Below are 23442 nucleotides of genomic sequence, written 5' to 3' on the forward strand. Positions count from 1 at the left end.
CGTTTCGAGTTTTAGTTGAGTTTTATTTTTGTGTGAATTACAAGTTCCTTATTGGTTTCATTTTTATTAAGTTGTTTCTATTAACTTTTTGCTGATCAATCATTATGATGTCTGTTCTTTTTTTTACTCTACTTTAGACATATTTTCACTCTTTCCTTTTGTTGAAAAAAATTGTTTTCTTTATTTAATCTTTGTACTTTTTCTGTTCCTGTTTGTAAAAAAGTAAAAAAAGCACATACAAACTTATGTAATAAATTTGAAATTAATGTATTTGAATTAGAATTGAAATTTGAATTGCCCATGAATTTTTAATTAGTAAAACAAAATTATTTTTGCAATAATAATCAATATATGAAAGTCTGAATCTTAATGTACATTTGACTCTTTAGAAGAGTAACAGAAGTTATATTTTTGGCACCAGGTGAGTTAGACTCTCCCCCAACCATCTTAGGAAATGATAAATTCTCAGTTTAACAACTTTCTATCGGTGGATATCATTTTTCCTACCATAGCAATTTTAGTTCGTAATTATTTTATTGTGTCCCAAGGAATGGACAAACGTGCTATCTAGATTACTTTATTCGTTTTCAGAAAACTGAAATTAGCGACTTGTTAAGTGGCTCTTACTTAATACCACTTGATGTGTGTGGCACACTAAGAATCGTCTCTGGAGTTGGTATCGACCAGGGAAAAATTCATTACACTCCTCCCAACTCAAATATTAGCAAAAAAAGCCGAATCAAATGAAACGTTTGGTTAAGGTGAGTTCCCCAGTCCCCTCTCGAGCTATGAAGCCTGAAGCCACTGCCTGGCCCCCTTTAATTGTCTCTGGGCGCAGTCTCCACAACCCTAGGAATATTAATGATATTCGTCGTATAATTGGAAAATATCTAGTACGCACCCCTAGGTATAGGCTATATGATCTTTGACCATTTACACCATATTACAACGAACACACAAGATTTTAAATACCGTTAAACGTGTTTCCTAATAGAAGGTAGCAATATGCACAATTTTCACAACTTCCCCAACGGGATGCAGGAGGTCACGTCACCCTAGAGTCATACTTATTAGACCTTTTGACTAATTCCAAATAAATGGCTTATGAAAAATCACATTTGACAGGAGGAGGAACATGATATGACCTTTAGAAAGGGCGTGGCAAGGGGCTGATTGCCATTTAAAAACTTTTGGCTCTTTAAAAGAGCAAAAGGATTTATAACTTCCAGAAACTTCCCCGGCAAAAATTCCTCGCACGAAAAATTCTACCTATAGGCCTCTCATAAACGATAAACCCATTCATAAAAACCTTATGTGCCCTGGGGCATAACTTACAACCCTTACCTTCAGACTCTGGGGAATCCTGTCAACCCAAAAGGTCTTATTATATGATCTTTGGACTATTTTGAACAAATGGCTATCTCAAAATTTCCATCAGATGCATTGGTGGAAAATACAACATGGGGTGGGGATTTGGCTGCCCTCCAATCACTTTGATTCATAAAAAGGGCACTAGAATATCTGATTTGCAACGAAATTAGCCCATTTTGGAGTTTTTACGACTACCCTTTCCATAAAAACCTTATATGCCCTCGGGGCATAGCTTACAACCCTTGTACTGAGGGCTATGGGGGGGGGCTGTCAATTCTCAAAGACAATTTCCAGACCTCCCAACTACGCTGAACAAAATGGTAATCTCATAGTTTTGAGTGTATGTGTTTTGGGAATTAATGGGCGTGGTGGAGGGGGGGGGGGGCTTGTAGCCATTCAATCACTTTTGATTAATACAAAATACACTAGCCCTTTCAATTTCCAATCAAATGAGCCTTTTTTGAAGTTTCTACGACGACAAATGAGCATCTCAAAATTTCTATCAGATGCATTTCGGGAAAATACGAGGTGTGAGGGGGTGGGAGTATCCAGTTTTGTATGCAGTGATTTTCAATGAAGAAAAAAATACTACTAATTTTCATAATGAATACTGTTAGGAAAACATACCTAGACATTTCAAATATTATGCAAAGGTTCAGAAATGCCACAATCATTTTGTTTCTCTTGATGAATAACGAAGAAGACCAGCGTCCAGCCAGCAACTTAAGAAGTTTCTAACTCATGAATAGGCCTAAATCTGTTGTAAGTTAAAGATGGGATTTGAGAAAGACTGATCAAGACATAAATGTTTCCGGTCAACAATGATCGCGCCAGCATTCCCTTACAGGCACGACGCTGGAGACTAATGGCAGTATACAAATATTCCCTTTTTGATTATCTCCCTTATCATTTCCTATAATTCCCAAATTGATATACCCAGTCATTCATGAGTTACTCCCTTTTGACAATCCGTAAGCGCATTACGTCTTTTGATTTAATTGAGCACTCTCCTCAACATTCTCTGAAAGGCTCACCTGTTTTCCCTTCGTCTTTTTGGAAAATGAAGTCCAAACATCAATACCTTTCTCAACGACATACAATGTTTAAGCAATGAACGAAATGCTTAACTTACAGGCCTTAACCTGAAGACTCTTAGGAGGCTGGCCTCCCCGAAGATATAATTACTGGACCTTTCAATAATACTGAATAAATTAGGTCTCTGGGTGTTTTGGGGAATGATAGGATTGTGGGGAAGGAGCATATTGTCCTCCTTTCACTTCTGAATCTTAAAAAGAGCACTAGATCTTCCGACTTTCAATCGAATGAGCCCCACCCGATCCGAAGTTTACACGACCATCCGTTCCGTAAGAACCTTATATGCCCGGGGCATAACTTACAACTCTTGCACCTGGGCTCTGGAGGGTTGTGTCCACCTTGAAGCCGTTGTTATATGCTCTTTGGACTATTGTGAAAAAAAAAGATTATCTCACAATTTCGATAGGATGCCTTTGGGGAAAAAAGGTTGTCAGGGAGGAGGGGCTAGTTGCCTTACATAAATATCGACTCTTAAAAGGGAGCTAGAACTATACATTTACAATCAAATGAGCTTCCTCTAAAGTTAAAACAACCACACTTTCCATAAAAGGCGTATATGCCTCAGGGGCGTAACTAGAACCCTGGCCCCCAGACTCTGGGGGGTTGTATCAACCCCAAAGGCCTTGCCAAGTGATCTTTGGACTGCTTTTGAACAAATAGCTATCTCAAATTTCTATCTGATGCATTTGGGGAAAATATACCATAAGAGGGGGAGGGGGCTATTTGTCCTCTTGTCATTTTGACTGATAAAAAGGGCACTAGAATTTCTGATTTCCAATCCAATGAGCCCCCTCCGAAGTTTATACCACCACTCTTTCCATTTAAGCAGTATATGCCCCCGGGGCATAATTTACAACCCTTGTCCTGAGGGCTGTCATCTTTAAATACACAATTACTGGACATTTCAACTACACTGACCAAAATAGCTATCTCAAAACATTATTCAATGTTTTTGGTGGAATGACTGACTTTTGAAGGGGGGGGAGGGTAGCTGTCCTCTGATTACTTTGACTCTTAAAAAGGGCACTAGAACTTCTTGTTACCAGGCCAATAAGCCCCCTCCAAAGCTGATGCAACCACCAGGTCTATCAAAATCTTATATGACCCTAGGGCATATCTTACAACCCTGGTCCTGTAGGCTGTGGGGGGGGGGGTTCATCCTCAAACATATAATTTCTGGACCTTTTAACTACGTTGAACACAAGTCTTATTTCAAAATTTGATTGGATGTGTTTGGCGTAATGATGGGAGTGAGGGGGGGGGGATAGATGTCCTCTCATCACTTTGACTCTTAAAAAGGGCACTAGAACCTGTGATTATCAATCCTATAAAGCCCCTCCGAAGCTTATATTACAACCCTTTTTACCTTATATGCCCCCAGGGCATAACTTACAACCCCTGCCTTGAGGGCTGGGGGGGCTGTCATCCTCAAAGACATAATTTCCTCACCAACTACGCTGGACAACACGGCTGTTTCAAAATTTGACTGAATATTTTTGGAGAAATGATGGTCGTGGGAGGGGGGTTGGTTTACCTCCAATCACTCTCGACTATTAAAAAGGGCATTAGCCCCTTCAATTCCCAATCGAATGAGCCCTTTTCAAAAATTCCACGACAGCTTCTATATGAAATGCCCTGATCTTAAAAAAAAAACCCAAATCGCTCTTTGCATAGGCAGTGCTATTGCGCGGCATATGACGATCTTCTCTTTTAAGCATTCTCTGGAAGTTTCAACTTCATGCAAAATCAATTCTTGAGATATACTATTTTGACAATTTTCATGCACGTAACGTCTTCTAATTTAGTCCGAATTTCCCCTTAATACTGTAAATGGAGTAGTCTGGTAGTAGTAGTTGTAGTAGTATTGTTAGCATGTAAATATTGCCTTTCCGATCATATCCCTTATCATTTCCTGGATTTTTTTTTTATTAATATACTCAGTTATTCCTGCGTTAGAACCTTTGGACAATCCTTATACACATAACGTGTTTTAATTTAGTTCAACACTCCCCTCAACATTCTCTGAAAGGTTCACCTGAACGCCTTTCGTCTTCATGGAAAGTAAATTTGAAACATACATACCTTTCTCGATAACATATACTATGTGTAAACAATGAACGAATTGCCTAGCTTACAGCCCTTGTCCTAAGGACTGTGGAGAGGTTGACATCCCCAAAGACATAATTACTGGACATTTCACACAAAATGGATCTCTTAAAATTTGATTGGATATGTTTTGGGGAATAATAGGCTTGGGGGGGGGTTGATTGCCCTCGATTAAGTTTTGACTCTTAAAAAGGGCACTAAAGCTTCCGACTTCCAATCAGAGCTCCATCTGATCCAAAGCTTATATCACCAACCGTTCCATAAAAACCTTATATACCCCAGGGCATAGCTTACAACCGTTGCCCATGGACTCTGGGGGATTGTGTCGACCTTAAAGACATTGCTATATGATTTTTGGACTATTGGCAACAATATTTCAGTTATATTTTTTAGTCAATAAAATAGTCGTATTTTTTTTTCTTCACCAGCGTTTGTCAAATCTGTTTCAAACCTTTGGTATTTCTTCGCATTTGACTCAGCGTTGGGCATTGACCCCAGCGAAGATCCTACCCTCGCCCAGAACAGGGTATTCTGGTGACGACTAACATCACTGAAGTCTGGTTCCCTCTACGCTGGCGTCGCTGCCGAGCAAGAGCTCTAAGTAAGTAATATCAAAGTTACTTAAAAAGTGGGGGTACAAAAAAACTTAAAAAACTCATCAAAAATTTGTTCAAATGCATTTTTGATATGCTTTTACGAGTGGAACTAATCTTTCAAGGGGTGGGGGTTCAGACCCCCTATTCTCCCCCGGATAGGCCTTGAATGAAGAAAAGGAGTTTGATCTTGAAAAAGGATTGAAAGATTCAAATACATTTCTGGTAATGCACTAGGTTTACTTATAGTTTCAACTATCTTGATTTATAAGTTTCATACTTAATTAGTGAAACAAAAGGAGAAAAAAAATATGGCATAGCCCATAAAAATAAAGATAGTTGGTTAAGAAGAAAAGGTGCTCCTAACGAGCAGCTGAATTTTCAGCACCAACGAATGGTTTCTCGGTGTTTTTCAATCTATTAAATTGTTTGGTGTTCGTAAACTGGTGATTAAAATAACCAATTTTACGATCAAGTCAGTAATTTCCTTCAGCAAATTTTGTAAAATCTTGAAAATCTGAGGGAAAGGGGCATGTGTCTATAGATGACCAAAACCAATATGGATTTTTAGCACCCATGGATGGTTTCTTAGAGTGTTTTTCAATTCATCAAATTGTTGATTATTCGTAAACTAAAGATTTAAATATCCAATTTTATGATCAAGTCTGTAATTTCTTTCTACTAATTTTGTAAAATCTATATTTTGTAAATTCTGCAAATTTTATCAAATCTTGAAAATCAGAAGGAGAGGGACATGCGTCTATAGATGATCCAAACCAGAAAAAAATACAATAGATCTTTCTAATCAATAAAGATACATCTTTTGTTTTTGCTATGTCAATGCGTATTTATCAATCTTTACCCTACTTTTTTACTTATGCTTTTAAATCTTACCTATATTTGTTTGATTTTTACTTACAAACTCGATAACCCAGGGAATCCTGGGTTATCGAATCCAAATTATACCCCAAACTACATATCTTTAACTGAAAAACCTCGTATTGTCTTTTTTTATTAGCTATTGCTTTTCTTTCCTTCTTAATTCATTTTCATTCTTATAATTTATGCATGTTACATTTTTCGAATTTTAAACCTTTATCATTGGCTGGTGACGACCCAGCAACCCCTTCCCTCCAAACGCATTTACTTCATTTAAGAAGTTCCCACAGTAATATTTTCTTTTCTTAACCAACATTTGTCAAATCTGTTTCCAACCTTTAGTATTTCTTCTGGTTCAAAGCCTGAAAGGGTTGGAATACACGAATTAAATAGCACCCCAAAATGTTGGAGAAATTAACATACAGAACTTGAAAAGGAAATCTTCCAAGCCAAATTGAAACCTGATTAGTGTGCTAAGGATAGCGAGAATGAAATTAAAATTTGTGAAGTTGAAATTTACGCAACCAACACATCTTAAAAAATTAGGGAGAACGGTGAATTTAATTTTAATGGAAACGCCCTCCAAACGCAGCTATAGTTTTTGGGAGTGGCGAGCATAAGATTAAAAAACAGAAACACGGGAAAAAGTCACCAACCAAAAAGTAAGCTAAACCATGGGACACTAAACAGCTTTCGAAACTTTCAAATTCATTGAAACAGTAGACATTTTAAAAAGAAAACTACACAATTGAATAAAAGAAAGTGCTTTCCTTTGAAGTTGCAGCTTTTATGGAAATAAACAAACTGCAATGCTCAAATTTTAACGGCCGAAAAGCCTTGCAAAATTTAAGCAATTAGCTTTGCTTATTCATTTTCTCGGTTCAACGTGGGAACGCTACTCAAAATAAAAAACTGCCTTAAAAACTTCAGTATTTTCAAACAACCAAAAGAAAAATACTTAAGAGATCCTAGTTTTAGTCACGAATACATGAGCTTCAGAACACTAACAGTGGTCCGGGGGGGGGGAAGGCAAAATTTTTTACATCTTTACAGATTTATTCTGTAAAATCATTATATTATATTATACAATCTTATTATTTTTTTTGACAGCATGAGAAACAGGTAGAATTTCAAGTGAAGTCAGAGGGCTTTCAGTTGGACTGTTTATTTCGATATTCACAGTCCGGTTCTATTTCAAGTTATGAGATCATTCATTAATGATTCACCCAAAGAGCATGGGAAACTATAAGAGTTGAAACTTCACCGATTTAACACGGAAAGATAAGAGTTAAAAAATACTAGCACCGCACGTAGGGTAGTGGCTGGCGTAACCATTAAAACGTTTTTAAATAAGTAGAAAAAATTCAAGTCAAACTGGATAATTGGTAAAGGCCTGATCAAATAGTATTGAAAACTCCTAGTTTCCCATGCTTTTTGGGCCTGATCTAGCCTATTTGTCTATGATGGCAAAGGGTCATGCCTAATTGTCTTGTTAATATAATTAGGCGTAGTACATATTACTATGTCTAATTATTAGTGGGCCTAGGTTTGATGAGGGCAAATCATGGCTAATTAATTAGGCTTAAGAAATGCCAGATTTTGTCAGACGCTAGATAGCGTTTGATAATTTTTTTTTACACTAGCGCCAGTTTCCACTCTTATGAGTTACCAATACTCTTTGGATTCAACATTAAATCCGTCAACCACAAATCAAAATCAGCAACAAAGGTAATAAAAATCTGAAAACCCTAATAATCTACAAAAAAATATCTCATATACATTTATATTCACTTAAGCTTCTTTTCTATGCAATAAAAAATCAGCAAAAAAAAAACAATTGCAACGAAATAACATGGCAATAAATAAAGGCTACCAAAATGCACCATGTCCTTACAATAAAGGCAACCTTAATGTAATCTTAGAGGTGCAAGAAAATGATTATGATAAATGTGAAACTGAAAAATGAGTTCAGTTCCCCACGAACATAGATTATGAATACCATTTAGCAACATGTTAGATAAATTAAATCCAAAAAATCGAACTAAATGGGTTATGCTCCTTCTGTAAGTTCTAGCATGTTATTTTTCTGCGGTCTTACGCTTTCAATGTTTCGAAATAAACAAAAATTTTGCTATTACTCGTTTGCAGAGATTTCGCGGTATCCATCTAACAAGTTAAATTTTCGCGTTATTTATTAGTTGAAATTACGCTTATTATAAATTTTCGGTTGGCATGTTTTTTTTTTTAATTTTGAATTTCGTTATTTATGGGTATAAAAATGCGGTGGTTTTCGAACCACGGTGATTTCGGAAGTTTGGCAGAAACTGGGAGAGCTTCTAGCTCCGGTTTTCTGAAAGGCGGGCACAAGATCGCGACAACTGGGAGTCAACCATATGCCGGGTGACGCGTCAGCTTCTGGTCCCATAGCAAGTACAAGCAAAAGTAAGCTAGTATAAAAAAACAGTTCTTAGAAATACTATAACTCTGATACAGTAAATAAATTTTCAAGAAGTAATACATTAACTTTATGAAGCACACATACCCTTGGACTATCAATTTTTGAGGAAATGCCCGAGAACCCAATTTTCTGCTGGGGAAAGCTAAAAAACTCCAGGGATAGTGGAAATGCTTGTGGGTGGGTGCATAGGTAGATTCTGGATGTGGAATTGACTGTGTTCTTAATTTCTTTTTTATAGAGACGAAGAAAAATATTTGGGTAAAAATTTCATATCTTTAAAGCACGATTATTAGCATAGAAAAAACGAGTAAAGAATACCTGGCCTAAAATCACTGTCGTAATTTAGACTGAGAAACTCTACAATAAAGGCATCCACGAAAAAGTACACCTAATAAGCACTTTTATAATTGGAAAGAGGTTTGAAATGAGGAGTTTAATGTAAAAGAGGAGTCAAAATATTTAGGAGGAGGAGTTATCATATTGTAGTGGAGGAGTTGACTATGAATCAGCTGAGAAATAATTAAAGTCGATTTTTAGCGATAAATTACAGGTTTGACTTTAAAATATTGATGCCATTGGAGGTATGATGAAAAATGGAGCTAAGATTCTTTAAGCGAGCAGTAGGGAAATTACTGAAAAAAGGTATTAGAAACATGGCAACAAAGCTGAGACTTCCTGGGAATCAAAAGTTTTGCCCGGGGTGGGAGCTTCACACTTAAATAAAGTATGCTGGAAAGTGTTCAAGAAACAGGGAAGTGGGTTCCATGTCAACCGCCTAAGATCTAATATCTTGAACGATTTGTTCACTATGTTTCATAATTTTCATTTGATTTCCCTTGTTTTCAAAATTGGTTCCTGTCCCTCCCCAACACCAGAAACCCACACACCTGCCTATGTCGCGGCCAAATATTCAAATTGGGATATGTAAAAACTTTCTTATGAATAGGGCTGTCTGACAATATTTAGGGGGAAATCAGCCTATTCCACGCATAAACAGATATAACTCAATAAGAACTTCAAAGAAAGTACAACAGGTCAATACAAAAAAAAAATCCGTTTTTACAAAATAAGAAAAGGAAAACAAACACATACAAAATGATACATCATTTTAAGATTATCAGTTTAGAAAATACAAAAATGGAAGAAAAAGTGCACAAAACGTCGTTGCAAAGACCAAAGGGCATATCTGCGGTTTTGATATTTGATTAAAAAGAACATTATCTAACAGAAAATAAAGATTCGAAAAAGGTTCTAAAGGCAGGAAAAGCTTAACAAAATAAATTTTCGAACCCCTAGTATAAGGCCATAAGTATTAAATTGTACAAAGTAGTCGAGAGGAAAAAAAACAACATAAGCACCCTCAGTGGATTCAACCAGAATCACCAGTGGTCAATCAGAATCAGGGAATTTGAGAACATAGCTCAAGAAAAATAAAATTTGACAGGGTTCAAAAGAATTCCACAAAATTTCCATATTTTTTCTTTTGGGGAAGTTTCCCGAAAAGACTCGCAAAACCTCAAGTGTTTTCAAACAAATTTAGAGGATCTTATTGGAAGGTCGAAAGAGGACCACAGTCCCCCCTAAGCCTTGTTAGCCCAATCAGACCGGCAATACAATTTTGATTCTGAAATTTATTCTGAGAGAAACAAGCTAAAAACTGAATACTGCTAAAACAAAGCTATTTGTTTACCTTACTTTAAATAATGTTTTGTTTGAATAATATAAAAAAATCAACTATTTCTTTACATTTATCTTATTTCATTTTATTAAATACTATTATACTATCTAGTAGTACTTATACTTATTTACGAATACTTATTTATTTTTAATTAATAGTTATTTCATTTATTTAAATCATATTATTTCTGCGTCTGGTATCGAAAGTTTAAGATATCTTTCCTTACTAAGGCCGATAGACCTTACTCAATGTGAGCGAATGAGAAACAATTTTAAAATCCGATACACCCTGTTGTCTTTGCCATGAAAAACAGAAAACATTAAAATTTCCTCAAAGATAGTTATCCCAAGCAAATTCAGAATAATATGCAGCAAGATTTTGTAGGCTTCTCTTCATTCATATTTACATTTAGCTTATCTTCTTTATTTTTGCAGATTGATCGAAGCAAATCAAAAAACACCTAGAAGAAATTACAAAGGTAACTACGAGAGAACAATCTATAGAAAAAATAAAAAATTATTACAGTTAATTAATTAAATAAAAATTAAATTTAAATGTAAATATTTATTATTTAATATATACTTGCATTTAAATATGTTATATTCATACTTATATATCTAAAAACTGGGAAAAATTGGAAGTTGAATTTTGAATGAAAAAGACTTCCATATCGAATAAATAAATAAAAAAGAATACACCTACAAGACATAAAAAAGGTAAGTATGAAAGTGCAACCTAAAACTATAAGTAGTAACATTAAAATACCAAGGACAGTGGAAACTAAACCTGATTATTTGAATTGGGTACGTGGTAGCTTACGTTATTATTATTACGTGTCTAAACTTTATTTAAATATATACGGTATTCATATTTATTATTTAAATTATATAAGTATTAAAAATTACTTAATTGAATAAAACAACTAAGTCCTATTTTATCATTATATATTTTATACATTAAAAGTTGCGAGCCTGAGAAAATTTGCATTATTTTAGAAAATAGAGGGAAACACCCCCTAAAAGTTACAGAATCTTAACAAAAATCACACCATCAGATTCAGCGTATCAGAGAACCGTGCTGTAGAAGTTTCAAGTCCTATCTACAAAAATGTAAAATTTTGTACTTTTTGCCAATAGATCACGAATGCGTGTTTATTTGTTTTTTTTTTGTGTTTTTTTTTTCCCAAGGATGATCGTATCGATCCAGTGGTCCTAGAATGTCGCGGGAGGGCTCATTCTAACGGTAATTAAAAGTTCTAGTGCTCTTTTTATGTGATCAAAAAATTGGAGGGCACCTCCCACGCTCATTTTTTTCCGAAAGTCACCGGATCAAAACTTTGAGAGAGCCATTGTGTTCAGCATGGTCGAAAAACCTACTAATTATGTCTTTCGGGGCGACTTAATCCCCCACAGTCCCTGGGGGAGGGGCTGCAAGTTACAAACTTTGACCATTGCTTACACAGTAGTGGTTATTGGGAAGTGTATAGACGTTTTCAGGGGGACTTTTTCACGTTGAGGGGAGGGAGGGCTGGGTCGAAGGGAGGGGGTTAAGTGGGAGGATCTTTTCACGGAGGAATTTATCGTGAGGGAAGAGAATTTCCATGACGGGGACGCAGGATTTTCTAGCACTTTAAAAAAAAAACAATGAAAAAATAAATAATTTGTTTTCAGCTGGAAGCAAGGAGCAACATTAAAATATAAAACAAACAGAAATTATTATGTATATAAGGGGTCTGTCTCCTCCACAATACCTAGCTCTTTACGTTTAAACTTAATACGTTAAAACATTAAAATTTAAAGCGAACAGAAATTATTCCGTTATGAAAGGGATTGTCCCCTCCTCAACGCCTCACTCTTTACGCTAAAGTCTTTTATTATTTTAAAAAGTAGAGTTGTAAGAAAGAGTCAAACTTTAGCGTAAAGAGCGGGACGTTGAGGAGGGGACAGCCCCTTTCATATACAGAATAATTTCTGTTCGTTTTAAGTTTTAATGTCACTGCTTACTTGCAGTTAATAAAAAACTGTTTTTTTTTATTTAATTACTGTTACAAAAAGGAACACCATGGATGTCCAGCGATTGGTTTATCATAAACTCGAGCCGATGGCAGAATCAGGTTAGTACATATTTTTATTTAAATATATTATATTCATACTTCTATATATAAAAACTTAGAAAAATCAGAAGCTTCATTTTGAATGAAAAAGACTTCCATATCAAAACAAATAACAACAACACGTAGAAGGAATTAGAAAGATTAGGATGAAAGTACAACATAAAATAATTAGTAGAAACAGCTACTATCAATAATTAGTAGCAATCCTAAGGACAGTGGGAATTAATTTTGATTCTTTGATTTGGGTAAATCGAAGCTTACATTTATATTATTATATGTCTAATTTATGTTTATTTATATATAATAATTAAATAATTTATTTAAATATAAATTAGTACTTATTATTTAAGTTAGACGTAATTATTAATAGTTAATTAATTAAATTAATTAAATTTATTTAAGTAAACTAAATATGGATATGTACTAGTTAATACAAAATTTTGTATTGGTTGAAATATATTATATTCATACTTAAATATCCAACATTGGGCGAAACTTGGAGTTCAATTTTGAATGAAAATGGCTTCAAAACAGAATAAAACACATCTAGAAGAAATTCTAAAGGTAAATACGAGAGTAAAAATTCAACTGAATATTTTATAGTTTGTTAAGTGGAATCTAGCATTTATTCGTCTAAATTATACTTATTTTAAATACATCTAATTTATTTAATTAAATATATATCTGTGTGTATTATGTAATTAAATTTAATTATAAATAGTTCATCAATTAAATTAAGTAAACTGAATATAAATATATTTTATTTAACAGATATTTACATCTATTTAAATATATTATATTCATATTTATACAGCTAAAGATTGGGGAAAATCAGGAATTCAATTTTGAAAGTAAAACAGTTCAAAATATGGATGAAACCTTTTTATTGACAGTGAATAGATATAAAATTATTTAACTGGATATTTCGAACACATATACAGTGTTCATCATCAGCAGTAAAAGCAGTCATCAGCAGTTTTACTGCTGATGATGAACACTGTATATGTGTTCGAAATATCCAGTTAAATAATTTTATATCTATTCACTGTCAATAAAAAGGTTTCATCTCTATTTTGAACTGTTTTACTTTCGTCATGGAAAGGCAGTGTTGTCTTCGAAGTTATCTATGAGTTCAATTTTGAAGGAAACATAATTTTATATGTAGTTATGCGGTTTTTGGTGGCAGGAGGCACAAAATAGAAATGTATAAGAAAATCATAAAAAAGTAAGCTAGAACATATCCCATAAAAAAAAGGTATAACTTTCCTCAGAAGGTATGGTTGTATCAGGAGTCAACATATTGTTATATTTGAATTTTTACGGACGAAGGTCGCAGAAAGCGGGTGACCCCTTGGTTTGACTGGCCTTTTTCAGTTTCCACATGGTTTTCGTGAAAGATCTTGACAGGTGCGAACGTTGCCAAAATTAAAGTAAGAGTCAATAGGTCTAATAACTTTAAAGTAATAGTACAACGAAAAGGAAATCTGATGGTTTTAACTGGTTAAGTGGAAACTTCCATGTAGTTTATACGCAGTTATGTAGTTTATACGATCTGTCAAGCCTCCAAATATTTATTCATTTCGCTAACACGTTTATCAAACACTCAATCCATCTGAACTAAATCATTGGTATATTTGACATTTTACCTTCTCGTTTATACCATGCTCTCCTATAGCCTCAACAGGCTTCCAAAGGAAAAAAAAATAATCAAATCCATACAAAAGTGGATAGTAAACAACCTTACCTAACTTCTCATTCCGTACTAACAAATCTATAAATGTGTCTCATTTTTCACGCACATGATCTATTACCCAAGCGTGAATCCCGAAAACACATCCTCATTCCTTCCGAAAACATAATATTTTTTTTTCTTAAAATTGTACCCTTAGACTCTCTCAGTCTAATAAGTAGCGTCATGCTGAGTAATTCGATTCCTACTTTTGTAGAGGCCAATGGTTCATTTAAATTATTTGGCAAGTTCGTATTGGTTACAACTACATTATTGTATCTAATTTTTTTTAGCAGTCTAGCATCATTGCTATTTTTCTTCCCAACATCAAATTTACTTGAGATCAGATACCGTCTAGCCTTAACTGTACCACTCAGTTTATTTAACTCCCTTAATTTAAGCACCATTTTTAACCTGGGATCTTGTTTGTTCCTGTAGATGAAGGCAAAGATCATACGAGTCGCTACTGTATCCGTCAGTTGGTTATACAGGGGCATATACCACTATGACTACTGTTTTCGTGAAACGTTAGTAAAATTTGCTGATACAACGAATGAAGATTATTTTTGTCATAAAGTGAGAAACTAGAAATCTAATATTATTACCTTCCCACACTAAGCAAGACTTGGAAGCTTCGTCATTCATCATCAGCTCATCATCGACCATTATTAATCCTAGCCTTGCCAAGATACTTCTTCCTTAACCCCGAGGCACAAAAAATCAGCCCTTAATTTAATAACCTCCCTTACAATAACCCTTTCATAGCAAATACTATTTAAAATTATTAAAAAACAATAATTCTTCTTTTCACAGTTCAGTCGGTTACATGTTAGTTAAGTCGGACATGATCGCAAGCACTACTTTCGCAGAAAAGGCAACGAAACGCAAAAATGAGGTGATATGGAAAATATAAGAAATGACAGAGATAAATGTAAGTATGTTTAATTTTTTTGCAGCGAGGAGGTTTCAACACTCTTCATGATCGTTCCTGAATTCAACAATATCTTTTAATGATTGTGCTGCGTTTATAATTGATATTTTTGATATTTTAACCTAACCTGTGCTCGTAGTTTTTGTAAATGGAAATTAAGAATATAAAAAAGATTTAAACAACAAAAAATAATGTCCTTGAAAAACGATTATTCATGCATCGTTTCATCAGGTTTTGATTGAAGTTTCAAAGAAAAAATTCAGAATTCCAATTCAAAGGAGGAACAAACGATAAAATACAAAAAAAAACTATTATTGCTAAAGAAGTTTGAGCCCAACAAATTTTCAGTAATAGAGATTTTGGAGGTCAGGTTTTGAGTTTCACGTTTTCTTTATTATTACAGACTGTAATTTTAATGCCACAAATAACGCTGCAAATAGCATAATTGTATAATAGCGCACCATAATCGCACCTGTCGATAAAAAGCAAAGTTTATATATTTAATTTTTTATTTATTTATATCAGAATGTTTATTACTGAAAAAGATATGTTATGTTGGAATTGTTCCGGAATTAGGAAAAAACTGTGGGTTCACCCATTACTGCCAATCCGTAATTCATATTTACAAGATGAAGGACATTTTTTGCTGAAAGGAGATATATCCCCCCTCCCAGAAAAAATCCCTATTCAAGTTAGTGCCCATCAGAAAAGTTCAAGAGCACAAGAAAAGAATGAAATAGGCTGAACTTCCGCCCAATAAGGCACACAGAAGAAAACGTAAATAGACAGGGCAAGTAGTTCTTGACATAGAAATTTTATAAACAATTCTTGCTTTGTTTTGGTAGCAAGATGTGGCACTGAATTGCAAAGACTTCTAGATTCAACTAATGAGTATCTAGCAATGAAGAAGCAAAGATCAAATGTTGACAGGCCAGCTGTGGTAGTATTTGGGAACTGTTGGGTGACATTTAGGGATGAGTTTAATGTGAATGGCAAGGAAATTGAAAACTTCAAATGAATTTTCATACCGATACTTTTATTCTTATATTCTTTTTAATTCTTAGGGGGGGGGGTGGTATTTGGTAGTGCCAGCTGTGGTAGTATTTGGGAACTGTTGGGTGAAATTTAGGGATGAGTTTAATGTGAATGGCAAGGAAATTGAAAACTTCAAATGAATTTTCATACCGATACTTTTATTCTTTTTAATTCTTAGGGGGGGGGGTTGGATTACTATTTATTATTATAGCATTGTTCCTTGGTATAAAGCACCAAGATTGCAAGGGAACCGGTTCTACAAATTCCCTAGCCAGGGAGATTACAAAGGTAAGAGCTTCTGGCTTTAGAAGCGGAACCAACTTATTTGCAGCTTTACATATATGTTTCAAATTTATTATATATAAAAACTGTCTAAGATTTTATTATATTTATTATATATAATAATATACAAATTTATAATAATATACAAATTTATTATATATAAAAACTGTCTAAGATTTCAAGACTCAAGCTGACGCTTGTATTTCAGAAGCAGGAAATTGAAATGTTAAGGAATTGGTTTGAAAAGCTCACATAAACAATAATTTGTTCTAACCATTATCATACTGCACCTTTCAATCTGTTGTCAGATTTCTGGTATAGTAGAATGGTACCTATGAACTTTAAGATTTTAATTTCAAAGAATGATGCCTTAATTCTTGACTCTGATTGATCAACCACATATTTTATATTTGGACGTTGAACAATATTCAATTCGAGGAAGTACGAACGGCATACAAACTCCGCTGTAGTCGCGCATAATTTTGATTTAATAGACACTTGCAACTATAAAGTAGCACGGCCTTAAGACTATTAAATAAAAAAAACAAGTTTTTTTTTTTTACTGAAAGTAAGGAGCGACATTAAAACTTAAAACGAACAGAAATTACTTCTATATAAAAGGGGCTGCTCCCTCCTCAACGCCCCGCTATTTACGCTAAAGTTTGACACTTTCTCTCAACACCACTTTCTCTCAACGCAACATTCTAGGACCACTGGGTCGATACGATCACCCCTGGAAAAAAAAACACGAATCCGTGATCTGCCTTCTGGTACAAAACATTCAAATTCCACATTTTTGTAGATAGGAGCTTGAAACTTCTACAGCAGTGTTCTCTGATACGCTGAATCTGATGGTGTGATTTTCGTTAAGATTCTATGACTTTTAGGGGGTGTTTTCCCCTATTTTCTAAAATAAGACAAATTTTCTCAGACTCGTAACTTTTGATGGGTAGCCTAAGCCCAAACTTGATGAAACTGCATTAAAATGCGATTCTTTTGATGTAGCTATCGGTGTCATAATTCTGTTTTTTAAAGTTTTGGTTACTATTGAGCCAGGTCGCAGTTCGTTACCACGAACTGTTTGATACAGATTTAACCATAAGAGACTGAACCACATTTTTTTTTTTTTTTTTACATTTTGCGCAAATGGTCCGTAATTAGTGGAGAAAACAAAACCAATTTTTCTCCAACCAAGCGTGAATAAACTATTCTAGTAACTAAGGATGTAATAAATCATTAATAAAAACAGCTATAAATTCCAAATAATAACATGTGTTTGCAGTAATTCTGTCGCATAGTTTTTAAAGTATAATAGCCATATCGATAGCAAGTTTTTTCTTTTATCGAACCTTAAGTAAAATTAAATAAAAAAACAACAAATTTCTGTTCGTTTTAAGTTTTAGTGTCGCTCCTTACTTGAAGTAAAAAAAAAAACTTTGTTTTTTTTTTATTTAGTTTCTGAACATTTTTGAATTAATACATGTTTTGATTTTGGCTCAACGCACATGAATAATTAAAACGAAATTTGCATATTTATTTTTTTTTGCTAAATGGCTTTCTCATAGTTTTGATCGGATGATTTTGATAAAAAAAGAGGTGGAGGTGGGGGCCTAGTTGCCCTCCAATTTTTGGCTGCTTAAAAATGCAACTAGATTTTTTTTAATTTTTTGTACTAACGTTTTGGTTAGTAATAAACATACGTACCTTACGAATTAACTTACGTAGCGAACTTCTATATTTGTGTATTTTTATTACGTATGTGAGGGGGTTTGCCCCTTTTCAATAACTCGCTCTTTACACTAAAGCTTGAATTTTATCCCAAATCTTAAAGAATGACCCCTGAATCACAAAGGCCGTGGAATAAATAGTTGAAATTACTAAAAACACTTTAGCGTAAAGAGCAAGGTATTGTGGCAAAGACAAACCCCCTTATAAACGTAATATTTTATGTTCGTTTTAAGTGTTAATGCTACTCATTACTTCCAGGAGAAAATAATAATAATTTAGTTTCTCATTTTTAAAATAATACTATAAAATCTTGCGCCCCCTTCATGTAAATTCTCTTCCCTCATGATTAATTTCTGCATGGAAAGATCCTCCCACATAACTCCCTCCCACCCCAACGAGAAAGTCCCCCTGAAAACGTCTGTACACTTCATAATGACCGTTAGTATATGTAAACAATGGTCAAAGTTTGTAACTTGCAGCCCCTCCCCTGAGGATTGTTGGGGATTAAGTCGTCCTTAGAGACATAGTTATTAGGTTTTCGATTATGCTGAATAGAATGGCTATCTCAAAATTTGATCCGGTGACTTTGGGGAAAAAATGTGCGTTGGAGGGGGCCAAGGTGCCCTCCAATTTTCAGTCACTCAAAAAGAGCACTAGAACTTTTGATTTCCGTTTGAATGAGCCCTCTCATAACATTCTAGGACCACTGATCGATACGATCACCCCTGAAAAAAAAACAAAACAAACAAATAAACACGCATCCGTGATCTGGCTTCTGGCAAAAAAAATAAAAAATTCCACATTTTTGGAGATAGGAGCTTGAAACTTTAACAGTAGTGTTCTCTGATGCACTGAATCTGACGGTCTGATTTTCGTTAAGATTCTATGACTTTTAGGGGGTGTTTTCCCCTATTTTCTAAAATAAGGCAAATTTTCTCAGGCTCGTAACTTTTGATGGGTAGACTTGATGAAACTTATATATTTAAAATCAGCATTAAAATGTGATTCTTTTGATGTAGCTATTGGCATCAAAATTCAGTTTTTTAGAGCTTCGGTTACTATTGAGCCGGGTCGCTCCTTACTACAGTTCGTTACCATGAATTGTTGGAAAAATAACACAAATCGCTTTACCCTATATTTCATTTGCGTTAAGCATCTTTCATACTACGTAAGTATTCTTCTATACTGATCAAGTTACGTTCAACCAAGTATAACCTTTGACATTTGAACATGTCCTTTCACAATGGGCTAGTGTAAAAAATTGATAAAGCCATCAGAATCAATCGTTAAAAATTTTCACACTCGCCATAAGCAATTTAATTAAAATCGGAAATGTGGAATGGAGACGAAGATTCACACTTTGGTTCAACCACGAAAGGCTTTCTAGGAGGTTTCAAGTTCCGTTTTGTTGCTGTTGTGCTGACTTTTTCCATAAAGTCACAAGAATATGACACACGATTTTAAGTAGAGCTTTAGTCTACTTAGCATTCCCAAGTTAGATTACATACAACATGTAAAGTTTTAAGTTATGCCACAGCGAAAGGTTCTACGGCGTAGTGTGAAAAAACCTTAAGTTTCAAGTCTATGTTGTGATTTTACGACACGCATGTATCTTTAACTTGAACCGAGATGACAAGATACTTATATCATTGGTTACAGTAGTTTCAGCTCTCTGTTCGTCGAAGCAGAATTTCGTATTACTTGCGACTTTTTCTACAAAAATGATACTAACTTGCTTAAAAATAGCGTTTTCATATTTTCACATGTGTCTGACGTCATTTTTGGTGTATTTTTTCAATCTAAGAAAATAAATAAAGTAAATCTCAGGTACCAAGTGATAGCAACGAAGGCCTTATCAAGGGAGGGGGTTACAAAGTTCAACCCCCCCCCCCCCCAAAAAAAAAATTGTTCGATTCGTATAAACCTAGCAAAAATGCATACAAACAGATTATTGGTGCGTTTTTAAAATATTTTTTCTAACCTCCCACCCCCCAACAAAAATCGCGAGTACACCCTTGATAACAACATTGCTGTCTTACATTGAAATATGTATAAAACCGTAGGACGAAAAAAAATAATATAAAAAAATATTAATAATATACCAAATACTTACGCTGGGAACATAAATCTTAATAATACAAATTTATCACTCTATAAAGAATCTATTCGAAATAGCACGAAAAAAAGAAAATAATTTGCACAAAGAGAAAAATAGAGAAGATTATTCTATAATTTCATTATAAAAGTATGCTTTAATTATGTTGGTTTATTACTCTGACGTATTTTCGGAAACGAATCGCAGTATCCTAAAGTGTATGTCAGAAATGGAAGTCAAACAGTCCCCTCTGATCTTACTTTATTTACCAACAGTGTGTGTTGTAGCATGCCAAATTTCGATCCACAACAACATTTAAAACAAGTAAACTCTGTATTCCTCAGTGATACGTACATTTCTTTTTTAAACACAAATTAAAATTAAATTGAATAAGAAGAATAACGGATGGTTGTAGTAAATTTGTCAAGTCGCGATTTATAACAGCAATTTTAAGTAAGATGAAATCTGCGAAATAAAAAAAATGAACCATAAAAACAACAGATGCTCCCTGTGAATTTATCGAGTTTTGAATAATAAGAGCTGATATATTTATTGCAAAAAAGGTGCAAAAAACTTCATAAGCAGCTGTAATTTAAATTTAATTTACTTTCCCTGGTCAGGTGTTGGAATTTCAGATACTTACGGTTTAATTGGTAGTTCACATTAAATGATGTCATTTAATTTAAACTCATTTATTAAATTTAAGCAGAGAAGAGAAAAGCAACGTATTTCTTGTAAAATACCATTATTCACGCGTTCATTGGTGTCAACATTTCCTTCTAGGGCCACAATTATTTGAAAAAATTAGTAAAAATTACTTTTTTGTAGCCAAAACTTTTACCTGAAATGAGATAATTAAATAAAATAAATAAATAACAGTATATATAAATTTAACCACAGCTGGAAAATTAAAACTGTTTTTTCCAAGGATTTTCACATTGAAAGGGAAAAAAAGCTTGGCTTTTCCTTTTTTTGAGCCGGGTAGCTCTAAAGAATAAAATATGAGAGATGAATGAATATAAATTGATACATCAGATGAAATGAAAACACCAACAGTTTTATTATGCATTTTTTTTGTGCGGGGGGGGGGGGAGGGGGGCTTTGGAAGATCTTTTCTGATTAAACCACCACGAATTATCCATTCTCAAAAGTTTCATTTTCTGCTGGGATAAAGAGGTAGTGAGGGTTTATACCATTGATCCCTCTCATCCCTGGGTACAGTCTTGTAAGGTGGGAAGCTAATTACTAAATTCATTGCCTTTAATCGAAAGAAAAATTAGACGTTGGTCATAATACACACATACTAATGTTCTAGGCCCCAGAACACTTTTTCGAAGATTTCTAATTTTTTTTTGTTCTTGGTTTAGTGGCAAATCTGGTGTTTTTCTATTCATGAGTCTCGTCCAAGCATATGTGCATTAATTTATGAGACTGTAGACCCCGTGCACTTTCCCAATCTCTTCGCACTATTTCCACCAAGTTACCAGCAATTAAATTAAAGCGCCAGGCTCGAAAGAGTTCAGAAAAGAGCTCTAAGGATAGTTTCGAAGCAGGCCGAAATATCACATGAAGAGCTGTTGACAAAGTTTAAAATACAAACTCTGGAAAAAAGAAGAGAGAAACTCTGCATGGATTTCGGACGAAAATCTTTGATCCACCCAATCCACAAAACCCTTTTCCCCCTTCAATCCACAACAAAACGACTCCCGCGCAGGGTGGCAGTGCCTGTTGACAAACTTCAGCCGGTACGCTGTGCCCACCAGCGGTTAGCGAAGAGTTTTATACCTAGCTTTGTAAAAATGTATAACGAAAGTTAGGAGGATTGATGTGTTTTGTTTTCTTTGTTTTGTTTTTTATTTTGCGTCGCTTTTTAATGTGATTAAATAAAAAAACTAATTTTTTTAGCTGAAAGTAAGGAGCGACATTAAAACTTAAAACGAACAGAAATTACTCCGTATATGAAATGGGTTGCCCCACCGCAATCCCTTGCTCTTTGCGCTAAAGTTTTTAATTGTTTTAAAAAGTAGAATTGTGGCAAAGAGTCAAACTTTAGCGTAAAGAGCGAGGGATTGGGGAGGGGACAACCCATTTCATATACGGAGTAATTTCTGCTCGTTTTAAGTTTTAATGTCGCTCCTTACTTTCAGCTAAAAAAATTAGTTTTTTTTATTTAATTTCTGAACGTTTTTGAATTAAAGCATGTTTGGTTTTGGCTCTCCGCACATAAATTATTAAAATGAAATTTGTATATTAATTCTTTTTTTGGCTAAATGGCTTTCTCTTAGTTTTGATAAGACGATTTTGAGAAATAAGGGGTGGAGAAGGAGGTCTAGTTGCCCTCCAATTTTTCGATTACTTAAAAAGGCAACTAGAACTTTTAATTTTTAACGAAAGTTTTTATTAGTAAAAAATACACGTAACTTAAGAATTAACTTACGTAACAAACTTTCATAATCTTATATTTTTATTATGTATACGAGGGGGTTTGTACCCTCGTTAATACCTTGCTCTTTACACTAAATAGTAAGTTTTGTCCCAATTCTTTAAGAATGACCCCTGAATCAGAAAGGCCGTAGAATAAATAGTTGATATTACTAAAAATATTTAGGATAAAGAGCGAGGTATTTATCTCCTCCTAAATACCTCGCTCTTTATGCTAAAGTATTTTTAGAACCCCTCATATGCGTAATAATCTCTGTTCGTTTTAAGTTTCAATGCTACTCCTTCCTTTCATTTGAAAAAACGTTTTCATATTTATTTTTCATTGTTTTCTTATAGTAATGCTAGAAAATCCTGTACCATTTTCATTGAATCTTTCTTCCCCCATGACAGATTCCTCCAAGGAAAGATCCTCCAACATAGCCCCCTCCCCTAAGCCCCACCCCCAAACAAAATAAAATCCCCCTGAAAACGTCTGTACACTTCCCAATAACCATTACTATATGTAAACACTGGTCAAAGTTTGTAACTTGCAGCCCCTCCCCCAGGGATTGTGGGGGAGTAAGTCATCCCCAAAGACATAGTTATTATGGTTTTCAACTATGCTGAATAAAATGGCTATCTCAAAATTTTCATCCATTGACTTTGGGAAAAAAATGAGCGTGGGAGGGGGCCTAGATGCCCTCCAATTTTTTTGGTCACTTAAAAAGGGCACTAGAACTTTTCATTTCCGTTAGAATGAGCCCTCTTGTGACATTCTAGGACCACTTGGTCGATACGATGACCCCTGGAAAAAAAAACAAAAAAAAACAACAAATAAACACGCACCCGTGATTTGTCTTCTGGCAAAAAATACAAAATTCCACATTTTTGTAGATAGGAGCTTGAAACTTCTACAGTAGGGTTCTCT

The 23442-nt window shown here is 34.4% G+C and overlaps 1 protein-coding gene across 3 annotated transcripts in view; it reads right to left on the reverse strand.

Moving 5' to 3' along the window:
• Positions 1–7813: 7813 nt before the first annotated feature.
• LOC136026275 (ras-related protein Ral-a-like) overlaps positions 7814–23442 on the reverse strand; it is an 89375-nt gene continuing 73746 nt past the window's right edge. For 2 of the 3 annotated variants that reach the window (XM_065702665.1, XM_065702663.1), the window contains one exon: positions 7814–10640. In XM_065702665.1, coding sequence (XP_065558737.1) covers positions 10536–10640 — 105 coding nt within the window. In that variant the 3' untranslated portion in view covers positions 7814–10535. The remainder of the gene's footprint in view (positions 10641–23442) is intronic. The other variant, XM_065702664.1, reaches the window with a different exon arrangement.

This window comes from Artemia franciscana, chromosome 4 (genome assembly GCF_032884065.1).
Source record: "Artemia franciscana chromosome 4, ASM3288406v1, whole genome shotgun sequence".
NCBI classification, from domain to species: Eukaryota; Metazoa; Arthropoda; class Branchiopoda; order Anostraca; family Artemiidae; genus Artemia; species Artemia franciscana.